The 12,855-nt window shown below is 38.9% G+C and overlaps 1 protein-coding gene across 5 annotated transcripts in view; it reads right to left on the reverse strand.

The window, feature by feature from the left end:
• The window catches only part of qkia (QKI, KH domain containing, RNA binding a), a 185,782-nt gene that overhangs the window by 127,455 nt on the left and 45,472 nt on the right, over nt 1-12,855 (reverse strand). For all 5 annotated transcript variants that reach the window (XM_057859665.1, XM_057859662.1, XM_057859660.1 and 2 more), the window contains exon 2: nt 2,024-2,166. In XM_057859665.1, the coding sequence (XP_057715648.1) occupies nt 2,024-2,166 (143 nt within the window). The remainder of the gene's footprint in view (nt 1-2,023; nt 2,167-12,855) is intronic.

The raw sequence follows: 12,855 nt of genomic DNA on the forward strand, positions 1-12,855 counted from the left end.
TTTAAGGCATTTAGAGGTAATTTTCTGTTGAGTTTGAGTCACTGCCTATAGACCCTACTCACATGACGTCACAACCAGGCCTCCGCGGCATGTTGTCCGTCTACTTGTCGTCGTGTATATGCATTACCGCTACGTAAATTCCTCCAATTATGGCGTGTTTTTCAGCTCGTTAACATTAATAATCATAATGGTGAAGGCGTGTGTGGCGGTTGGTTGCGGTAACAGAGAAGATAGACGGAGAGACTTGAAGTTTTACCGTATTCCGAGAGACCCGGAGAGGAGAGCGAGATGGACTGCTGCAATTCGACGAGAAAACTGGGCTCCAAATGATTACCACGGATTATGTAGTAGTCACTTTATATCTGGTAAGATGCATTTAATATATATTTAGAGGGTTTTGGGCTGACAACCACAATTAAGATCATTGCGAGGCTAATCGCCGACAACATACAGTTTCAAATTCAAGATGCTCATTTCTTCCACCATCATTACATTTTGAATAATATTTAGCTGGTACCAAGTGAAAGAAGCTGGCCTCGTCTACGGATCATCAATTAAACAGGTGTGTCTGAACGACTAATTGAAACCATTGAGAATAGGGCTAAACAGAGACGGACAATATGGCGGCCGGATACAGCGTCACGTCATTCTGTGACGTCGGTGAGTAGGGTCTATTCATTTGGATGATTCCCAGGTAATTTCCTGTTCTGTAATTCAAAATAAACAGGGAGAGACCCATAAAATACCCCAAAATCAACAGGAAGTAACTGAAAATCAACAGGTAAATGACCTTAAATGACCCAAAATTACCTCATTGTCTGGCATTGGCTGCCACTACCGGTCATAGACGTTCAATCCGTTTGAAGTGGGAGGGATGGCAGCAATGAACGAATGTTCATTCGCTGCCACCCTCCCAGTTCAAACGGATTGGACGTCTACTAGTGATAAACTCATTCCAATTCACAGCAAAAGCTTGTTTTTCTGTTTATTAGCTGTTTAAAGAAAATCCTAGAATGATTTCCTGACCAATGTATTGATAATCAGTGCATCGCCCAGGGGTCGCATTAACCGAATATTTTCTGTCATTGACCGGTTTTTTAAAACGGTGATGGAAAAAACTGAAGTCCATCCGTCATTTTGACAGGTTGCAATTCACACCCCAGACCACAGGGTGGCGAGTGAGCATATTAATTAGCTATTGTCTCTCTTGGTGCATGATGTCGTTGGCCTTACTCGGAAAAATGTCAAGGCAACTGAGTGTTTGCCTGGCACGTCCAGACTGTTCTCCCCTTATTTTTCAAACACTGAGAGAAAAGTCTGGGACACAGCCTCTCGAGTAGGTACAAAATGAATCGACAAATCAGATTTGTTTATTTGCGTGACGTGTTCTTCACGAGCAACGTCACTCTTGCGCGCCGAAAGTCGTCTCTACAACAACACGGATGGCGAACGGGAAAGCCGAGAATATGTTCCAATCCGCGGTCAATTCAGTTTTAAATGCGCTAAAACACATCGACACGAGTCATTGACAACAGTCTGTCTCGCGCTAGCTATGTTGAATAAACTCCGTTCTCCTCGTATGTTTACTTCCGCGCGCAAGTCCCTCGTCCTGCCCTCGTCGCTTTGCTAACGGCACGTCTGCCCGTCGCTGATTGGTGCACTCCGCTGTCTGTTTGCCTCTTGTTAAGCTTGTTCGGATAGAATATTAATGAAAAATGAATGAAAACTAAATACTATTGAATATGTCATTATTATCATTTTTAAAATGTGACGGGTAAAAATAGATTATGACCGGATTTTTATGACACTGTCAGTCAAAATGACAGACAACGAAAAAGTCTAGCGCAACCTCTGGCATCGCCATATCGTCAGATCATCGTTATCGTGAGCTTTGTATTGCAAATCGTATCGTGTTCCCACTCCTAATGCATATGCACAGACTACTGACATTCCAAAACAGCAGCACCAACAAGTGCCATCGACCTTTCTCATCAACTACAATACAAGAGATGACTGTACTCACATCTGGGTACTCTTTTACAGGCACAAACAGTTTTTCCTGCAGGTAGACCATGGGTCCCATAGGCTCGGGCAGCTCCAGTGGGTGTCTGTCCACAAGGCCATTGACTGTGTCGCTGTACATGTGTTTGCGGACTCTGTTGATCTCTGGAAAAAAGAAATAAAACGACACACACAAAAAGAGAACAAACCGTGGTCAGTCAACGGGGAAAAACTTGTACAAGCGTTCATTTTTCAAATTGCTATTTGATGTGTCACTCGTATTGATTTCTTTGGGGGGTGCTTTGAGGCAAAGTATTAAAGTAAAGCTTGTTGAAACAAAAGAAAAACAGTTTGACACGACAATAATCAAAGTTGGACTGGTGTTGACAGCTAGCAATTATTCAGAGCAGCAGCTGTACACAATGGAGATGAGCATGCTGCATAATGACAGGGTAAAAGGCCACGCGGTCCGAAAAGTAAGGGGGCAGTTTATGTGAGTCGGTCACAGCAGGGGCTAAATCAATGTCTGCAGTTGCAACACCCATTACTAAGTGACACACATTTTGGTCACGTGTTAACTTGTTGTCCCACCATTTAAAGCCATTTCATCTGAACTATGCAGGATGTATGGAAGATTCCACATAGACTTAGATTATTACATGGAATCACATCAGGGCGGTTGGGAGAGCTCTATATTAAAACGCCGGCAGGGGAACTTGACACACGGCTATAGATAACATTTTAAAAGTACCTCCTAATGGCGTCCATGTCTTAACCTTGCCCTGGAACTCATTTTGAAGGTGGGTCAGATTTATATAATTATCCCCTAAGTGGAGTAACACTGGGAAAATATTAAACATAGTAGATTTTTCAACGCCCTTCGTATGAATGCAATTACTGTATATTGCAAAAAAGAATCCCCCAACAAATGGTGGAATTACCCAAAAAGTTTTTATGGGGGGAGTTCCTACTTCAGACTGCGTGATGGATGGGCTTTTCAACACATGGACATGAACATCTGCCCTTCAGTTTTACTGGACAGCACCTTTGGGAAACGTCTGTTTTGTGCATCGGAACTCCCATATGAGCCCATCACTCAGGGACGCAGATTACAGTATTGGCCAGATTATAAAACAGTGTTTTTGCATTGAAATAAGACTGAAAAAGAGGGGGTCGTCTTATATTCGCAGTCTAGACTTTATTCCCATTCACAACGCTAGATGACACCAGATATCATTGAAGCGATGTTCTGTTATAACAGATTTCAGGTACTCTCCCCATTCACGACGCTAGATGGCGCCAGATATCATTGAAGCGATGTTCTGTCATGATAGAGCTCAGCTACTCTCATTATTTTATTGCAATGTTTTTCCTTATTCAGATTTTTTTTCAAGACTACAGTTACAGTTAGACTTCACTTTGATGTTTAATGCAGTTATTGCAATTTTGTTGTTTTATCACAATAAATGGATTTATTTACATTTCAAAAACCAGAAGCCATACATTTACCATTGTGATTACACTTTAGTATACATATTTAAATGTTCAGATATTAAGATTTGAATGAGGCAAAATAAGATGCTTTTTCTCTCAAATATATTTTTATCATTTGTTTCAGATGTACTGTAATTATTTTCTGTATAAAAATTAAATTGGTGTTCAAAAAGTCTTTTTTTCCAAACTTGAGTCTTGAAAAAGGCGGTCATCTTATAATCAGGGTCGTCTTATATTCGGGCCAATACGGTACCTATGAACTAAATTATGAATGCATTAAAAAACATTAGCTCAAAACAAAAACTCAGCTTACGTTGGTCTTAACAGGGAGCAGTTGGATTCAGCCATGTGAAAAGAAGCAGACCAGAGGGCAGTGTATCCACCCTAATCAATAAAACTACATGCAAAGACTTTCAAAATAAACCATTACAACGCCACTTGAATTAAACGAATACTCGAAGCAACAAAATTTAATTTGAATATTTTTTTCCTAATCAAATGCTCGAGTTAATCGATTAATCGTTGCAGCACTAAAATATAAAACAATAACATTAGGTAAAATTCAAGAGTAGCTGAATAACTGAGGTAAAATCATATTGTCTTTGTGAATTAATTGTATTAAATACAGTGACTTCTTGAATTTTTGAACACCAAATTATTTTTCATACAGAAAATAATTATAGTACATCTGAAACAAATGATTATAAAAATATATTTGAGAGAAAAAGCATGTTATTTTGCGTCATTCAAGTCCTGTAATCTAAACAATTGAATATGTAAACTAAAGTGCAATCACATTCGTAAATGAATGGTTTCTGGTTTTTGAAATGTATATAAACCAATCAATTGTGACAAAACAACAATATTGCAATAACTACATTAACCATCAAAGTGAAGTCTAACTGCAGTCTTGAAACAAATCTGAATAAGGAAAAACATTGCAATAAAATAATGCAAACTGGTTAAACTTGAGAGTAGCTGAGATCTGTCATGACAGAACATCGCTTCAATGATATCTGGCGCCATCTAGCGTTGTGAATGGGTATAACGTCTAGACCGCGAATATAAGACGACCCCCGCTTTTTCAGTCTTATTTCAATGCAAAAAACACCGTCATATATTCGGGCCAATACGGTATATTTCGCCGTTTTATGCGGGAATATGTGTCTGAATCATTTGTTAAGAGGATTGTAAAAAACTTTAAAACATTTTATAGCATCTAAGCTAGCGGACTTTTTCTATGTAAGTTAACCAATTGTTCTTTTGTTGTACATAAATCATCATTAAAAAAAATCATACCGTTTGAGGCTCAGCTTAGGTATTTTAATCTTTCATGTTCCTTATCCAATTACTCGATTATTTGAACTAACTAGTCTATCGATTAATCGACTACTAAAATATTCGACAGCTGCAGCCCTAATATATTTGTGGCTTGTATTCGTTTTTCATACAAATCCATCTATTTTCTGTAAAACCTCATTCTGGTAGGTATTGATGTCTTTACAGTTTATTCATAGGTGAGTCAGATTAACACGCTCCACGCTTGCAGTCGTTCACCAATGATCACTGGACATACGTTCATCTTAAGAACAAAATTCCATGGCGTAAAATTTGGTGCCAGCCCAAGGTTTGCAACATTATGTACGTCCTTGTTGAACAGATTTACGACAAGCCTTTCCATAAAACAGCCGACTGCAGAGTGGTGAAATGACAAAGCCATTTTCGCTGGCTGGTATGATTGATCGTTGCTGTGCACACGGTGGGACAGATGTTCACTCGGCACTGCGTGTTTGCAAAAGGCAGCATATAGCTATTCCCTGAAATAAAACAATTCCAAAACACTGCCAAGGAGGGAGCATACATAAAGAAAATGATCTGTAAAACTAATCACAAATTGAAACATTTCAAGATGGTTCAGTATGGACCAAAAAAAAAAAAAAAAAGTGTGACAACAACCACCAGCACCACTCTCCCGCCCTCCTCCCACCCCCTATTTCTATTTCCTTCTGCTGAAAGGCCACATTAACATAAGGGGCCGTGCTAGGCTATCAGTGGAGACGTGTAGTATTTGACAACCTCTAATTTCAATGCAGGGAGTCCTTTCTGAAGCGCCACACTCACCGAAAAATTACCCCACACCTCGCCAGAGTGACAAAATCATTTGTCTAGCTGTCTGGCGTGGCAGAAAAGGCTGATTGTGCGAGAGAGATAAGGGAGGGGAGGGCCGAAAGTCGCTATCTTGGGAGAAGGAGACAAACGATAGACAGAAAGAATATTAACAGACAAGGGCAGGCCATCCAATGTTCTTAAAACGTTGGTAGCAGACAGCAATGCTCGGTGATACCTCAATTATACAACATGTTAATGCATAAAACGTTATATGCTCCCATTTAACCTATTGGCTGCCATTGACGGTGCTAGACGTCCAATCCTTTCGACTGGGAGAGGCCAAATTGACTGGAGGTCTAGCCCTGTCTGTAGCATTGAAAGATAAGCATTAACACCCAGTCTATAGTTGTCAGTTAAAACCTAAGAAATTACCCCCACCCCCAAACAAAATTCTGAGTGGTATTGGGGCCATAAACCAGTGTTTTCCTTTTCTGTGATTAATTCTGTCTTATTAACATTGGACTTGGTAATTTTCGGACTATAAACCGACTATTAAACAATTAATGGGATAAGTCTCACTTTTTTCAATTACTCACAATTTAAGTTGAAGTCGTTTTAGACATGTAAGTAACAATGAAGACAAAATGGATGACCACTTCCTTCAAAAATAGTTTTTTATTACAGCTTCCTGACTTACTACTTACTGTAGTCAACAACTGTAATGTTTGAAGTAAAGAAAATATATGGTTTTTAAAAAAGGTCCAAAGTATAGAAAATAAAAAAATATATCTTATTAAGTCATTTGCTCCCAAAAACGTACAAATACGTTCTATTTTTAATTGTTTCAGTGTCCACAAGACGTATTTATAGGTCTTATAGGTTGTTGTTTTTTTCCATAAAAAACATCCCTGGGTCCTGATTCAACTGAGCTCCAAAGCACAAAGCTGAAAATCCATTTTAAAGCAATAAAACTAGTCAATGGAGGGCAGTAGCGCATTTGGTAAGACTCGCAACCCGATTCAATGGCAACGAACGGCCGGGCAGCACGGTCGGAGCGCCGGCTGAATGATGCCAGGCGGTGGATGACCGAGCAGAACAACCGGGACCACCAGTGCACCGGAAGATGCCGTTGAGTCCATGCTGCTCGCCAAGCAGACCCCGCAGAGACTCAAAAAAAAATCATCTTTATGAGACAAGCAGCGATGAGGGAAAAGTTTACCCGGCTGTCGCGGCGACAACAGCGCCATTTCTGCAACAACAGCGTCATCTCTCAGTTATGTGTAAATAAATTGCTACTTTGCTATCAAAAGCTGTATTTGTCTTGCTCTTTCTGATATTTTGTAAAATGAAAACATTATTCAGATGTTTGGGATGCAACTAAAGCAAAAAATAGCGGTGCTAAAGTTAGTCATGTTTGAAATGTATGCTTTCACAAAATTTCTCTGTTTTTTCATCAGAAATTGGAAAATTGCTCAAACTAAGCTATTTTCTAATGCTGATTTCTAAAGAATGGAAAAAGATATGAACTTACTTCTTTTTCCTGCAGAAAGAAGAGAGTCTAATCTTTCTTTTGGTGGGTTCCATGTTCACATAGCAATAGAATAGAATTTTCTGTGGGCCTTGAAAAATCAGTAAAAATCCAGTAAAACAGCCAGGAGTGAAGGGCCTTGCTCTGTTGAAAATGGCTGGGAGTGAACGAGTTAATTATCATTATCGTTTATTTTCTTTGAACAAACTAAACAACAAAATCAAATAAGGAGGAAGCAGACTGTCATGAAATCAATTCTCTGATTTCTGATGACAATGACACTTAATTAAAAACATTGATTAAAATAATTGTTTGAGCCATATATGTGGAAACCCGCGGGTTATAATCCAGTGTGTATTATTTATGGACAAATCCTATTGTCTTGTCTAATTTGGAGGGTGTGGCTTATAGTCAGGTGCAGTTTATAGTCCAAATATTACGGAATATAATTATCATTGAGACCTGGCAGACATCGACACACCTGGACATCATATTTTGGGTCATGGAAGCAGCAATTCTATAGCAAAGTATGTAGGGGTGGGGACCTCTTAGTACCTTACGATACGATTTGCGATACAAAGCTCACGATAACCATCTCATGATATGGCGATACAACGATTATCGATACCTCTGTCAGGAAATCATCAGAAAAACAAGCTTCTGTCATAAGTTTATCAGTAGATGCCCAATCCATTTGAACTGGGAGGGTGTCAGCAAATGAACCCCTCCCACTTCAAACGGGCTCCTCCCACTTCTGTGGCTGTCAGTGGCAGCCAATGCAAGGCAGTGAGGTCATTTCCGGCCATTTCAGGTCAGGCCACCTGTTGATTTTCAGTCAATATCTGTTGATTTTTGGGCATTTTATGGGTCACTTTCTGTTGATTTGGGGGTACAGAAAAGGAAGTGGCCTGGGAATGAAATGGCAGTGACTCAAACTCAACAGGAAGTGACCTGTAAATGCCCTAAAATGAACAGAAAGTCACTTGTACATGCCCCAAAAATCAGAAAAAGTCACTGTGAATGCTCTGGGTTCAAATGAACGAACATTCTTTTAAATAGAGACACCTTTTTAAAACAATATCTCGATTCTTGGCATGAGCATATTGATAACCTTTTAGGATGCAAAGTTTCACGATATATCACCATATCGATATATTGTCACACCCCTAATGGTGTGTGTGTGTGGGGGGGGGGGGGGGGGGGGGTGATCAAAGACATGACGTCAACATATGTGGACGTCAGGTTTTTATTGGGTTATGTCTTTTTTGGTATAGATACTTCCCCTTGGAAAGGGTACAATACATATGTATCAAACCATTTTAAAGCGAGAACCAGTGTTATCCAAGTTCTTGACCATCACTACCAAGTTTGGGTTCTGTTCAGTAACGATACTTTTTTCCAAAAAGAATCCTCAATGAGAAATAGGATGCAGAATAGACAGTGTTCCTACTTTGGAAGTTCTACTGCACCGTGATGTTGCTGACCTGTTATACAACCCTGAAATATGCCACCGTGTCATTTGCAAGCTGACTCAACAAATAAATCCGTATATACACCGATTTCCTGTCAAGAGTTGTCTTTTAAACTAAAAGGAGGAATGCAAAACACATACAAAGTCATTCTAATTGTCCAATTTTACTCAGACAAAGGGAGAGGGAAAGGGGAAATGAAAACTGCCCTTGAGAGTGGCTGAAGGGTAGAGAGGAAGAAGAAAAGAACTGCTGAGCAAGCAAACTGCAGCTGTATTCACACTTCATTCCCCTGACACGCTCAACATCTGCTAAAACTGCTCATTTTATTCTTATCTTTTTGTTTCTCTCAATTACTGCCCTATCGCCTCCAATCTGCAGTGACAAAAAGGACAAGCCGGCCTGGATTCAATCTTCAACTGCAGTCGAAAGCAGTTCTCTTGGAATTTTCTCAAAAACACATCATTAAATGCACTTGTACGCCTTTCTGCTAAGTGATTTTTGGCAGTCAACCTTCATGAGTTTGAAGATTTTGTGTTGTCGCTGCCAGAAATGTGATCATAAACACGACCACGTGGCTGAAGAAAATGAGGTTGAAATTTGGGTGAAAGGAGGGATTTTTTTTCAATGGACCCAGGACAGGAAAGTAAACACTGTCACCGATAAACTAGAGCTAAGATGAGGCAAGTGATGTGCGTAGTGGGTGGGTTTGGTAGTCTGAAAGATAGGAGTGGGAACCTCTTGGTACCTCACGTTACGATACGATTTGCGATACGACAAATATCGATACATTGGTCAGGAAATCATTCTAGGGTATTCTACAAGCAACTAATACACAGAAAAACACAATTTTCATCCTTCGGCTGAGTGTTTATCACAAGTAGACGTCCAATCCATTTGAACTGGGAGGGTGGCCGTCAGTGGCAGCCAATGCCAGGCAATGAGGTAATTTTGGGCCATTTACCATAATTTTTCTCACTATAAGGCGCACCTGACTATAAGCCGCCACCCACCAAATTTGGCACGAAAACTGCATTTTTTCATAGATAAGCCGCACTGGACTATAAGCCGCAGCTGTCCTCAGTGTATTATGGGATATTTACACCAAAAAATATATTAACCGGTAACACTATTTGACAGCGGCATCATATGACTGTCGTAAGACCAAATGAACCACCATGAAGCTTTGAACCAATTGGCTGCAAAGCTTTATTGCTTCAAGACGCTTCATATGGCCATCACTGCTCCCTTGGGGTAGACAGTCAACCTCTGCTGTCATCTGCTGTCAACACTGTTGTTGTCCACATGCCTCCTAGCATGCATTGCGGCGCTATAGATGTAAATAACAATCAAATTCATGTTCTGTGGTAATTATTTTTTCAGTTACTGTACCGCTTGTTTCATTAACTGCTAGTTATAGTATTTGGTAACACTTTATTTGACAGTGGTGCCATAAGACTGTCATTAGACAATCATAATTATGACATGAAAATGTCATGAGCATTAATGAATGCTTATAACAGACGTCATTTAGTGTTATCCGGCAAATTATTTCACTTTTGAATGGATGTAAAAGGTCCAAGCTCGACATAAATCGGATGACACAATTTGCTGGAGTACACTTAATGACACAAGCATTCAGTAATGCCCATGATAGTGTCATGTCATAATTATGACAGTCTTATGACGCCGCTGTCAAATGAAGTGTTACCTGTTAACTAAAATCATTATTAAATAAATCATCAAATAAGCCGCACTGGAATATAAGCCGCATGATTTAAAATGAAGGAAAAAAGTAGCGGCTTATAGTCCACAAAACTTATGGTAAGGTCATTTACCTGTTGATTTTCAATTACTTCCTGTTGATTTTGGGGTATTTTATGGGTCACTTCCTGTTTATTTTGAGTTACAGAACAGGAAGTGACATGGGAATCACCCAAATAAATAGGCAGTGACTCAAACTCAACAGGAAATGACCTGTTAATGCCTTGAAAGCCCTTTGAGTATTCGTTTAATTCAAGTGGCGTTGTAATGGTTAATTTTGAAAGTGTTTGCATGTAGTTTTATTGATTAGGGTGGATACACTGCCCTCTGGTCTACTTCTTTTCACATGGCTGAAACCAACTGCTCCCTGTTAAAACCAACGTAAGCTCAGTTTTTGTTTGAGCTAATGTTTTTTTAATGCATTCATAATTTAGTTTATAGGTATATTTAGCTGTTTTATGCGGGAATATGTGTCTGAACATTTTGTTAAGAGGACTGTTTAAAAAAAAAAAAAAAAAAAAACTAGCATTTTATAGCATCTAAGCTATAAGCAATCACATATTTTTGGATGTCGGTCCGAGATACCTGATTCTGAGGATCTGCCGAAACCGGGTCTTGATCCAATACCTCGAAAATGTATTAAAGAGGGGGAAAAAAAGTATCTGGCGGAAAACACAAACGAGGCTGAAAAACCAATTTCTGCTCTTGCACCCCTCTTTAAAATAAATTGCTGTATTTTAAGCCAAATGAACTGTTGTGTTTGATAGTTCAGTATGCCCATTTTACCCTGGAGACCCCCGTTTACAGACACTACGCAACCATTTTTGTTTCAACCCAGCCATAAAAAGAAGTAATTATATTTAGTAGAGGTGGGAATCTTTGGGCACCTAACGACTCGATTACGATTACAATTCAGAGTCTCCGATTCGATTATAAATCGATTATTGATGCAACCCCCCCCCCCTTAATGTTTTGTACATTAGTTCCAAAATTGTTCAAAAATCCTCTCAGGCTAAACCAAACCACTATTTCAGTATCAAGTTAACAGTTAAAAACAGTAAATAAAATACTCAAGTCCTCATTTTGTATCAGCAGCCTTAAACTACATTCAATTAAGTTAATGTTGTGAATCAACCGTGAAAGTTGTTAAAATTGCTCCCATTATTCCATAATTTCCCTTTTGTCTACTTTGGACATGTCAAAGTTTTAAAGCTGTTTCATCGTTTAAAGATAGTTTCATGTCAAGATTTTGGAGATTTAGTAGCATTTTAGATAAAAGTTAATTAGGTTCGCTACAACAGAGCCTTCTAGAGAAGTCTACTGCTTTAAGATGGCGGCTGTTTACTAGTCAAGTCTGTCATTTTGCATCTAGTTCTCTATACATGTTCTGACGCAGCCGTCGTCTGTCATTTCGCATCTAGTTCTACATATATGTGATATCTACCGTAGCAGTATGTGGCCATATGTTTGTTGCAATTAGCAACTGGTTGTTGTTTGTAGTGGCTGTCGGCCGCAGTCAGTTATTATTGTTTTTTTTTTTTTGGTTTTTTTTTTATCTAGTTCAACATGATATTTACTCTTGGTCAGGTCCTCATTGCGTCCTGAAGACCATGCTGACTGTGTTTTAGTTCCGCGTTACCTGGTATAATTCAATAATCGGAATTTGGATGTTTGTGAATCGTTCTCCAATCTTCCACGGGCGAATCACGAATAATCTATGAATCGGAAATTTCGCACACCTCTAATACTAACGCGTTACATGTAATCCACATTTAATATTTATCATTCAAAATGTCTATCATTTTTAGCTTTGAATCATTAATTGATGCCTCATATTTAGTTAAAAAAAAAGAAAAGATTTTAAATAATTATTCACTCTCATATTTTAAACAAATTACGTCACAATGAAAATAATTGTGTCTGTAAATAGGCCACGGATATCTTTCTCATAAATATCGCTAATTGTATTTTTTTTGTTACTGTCACATTTTCCCCCCTATTTTAGATGATAATTACTGATACAAACAAAGAAAAATTGGGGGCAAAAAAACGTTTAAAAGGGTAAATATTTAAAAAAGAAAACGTCGACCACTTCTTGATGTCTGCGATTACTGCATTGCAACCCTTGTTATACCACCATGTTTCACCCATAAAATCTCCAAAAAGTCCGGCTGTGGCCATTCACAGCTGTGTCTTGACACCCAGTGAGACATGCTCCACGGAGTTTTTGGATCGAAACAAGGTAAGTACGCTATAATATCTCGTTAAAATCCTGGTGTCTTTAATTATGCTCTCATGCTTTCACCTCGAGTTAGGGTTTAGAGGTTTAAAAATGTTTTTTTCCCTAAATGCCCTCCTGTTCAAAACTTTTCTTCCCCATGAAAATTGAGATTTTAAGCTTTCAGTCAAAATGGATTGGACGTCTCTCAATGGCAGTAGCAGCTAATGAGTTAATGAAAAAGAAAGAAAAAAAAATCTTTTTACCCGATT

This window comes from Corythoichthys intestinalis, chromosome 15, assembly GCF_030265065.1.
Source record: "Corythoichthys intestinalis isolate RoL2023-P3 chromosome 15, ASM3026506v1, whole genome shotgun sequence".
Lineage (NCBI taxonomy): Eukaryota > Metazoa > Chordata > Actinopteri > Syngnathiformes > Syngnathidae > Corythoichthys > Corythoichthys intestinalis.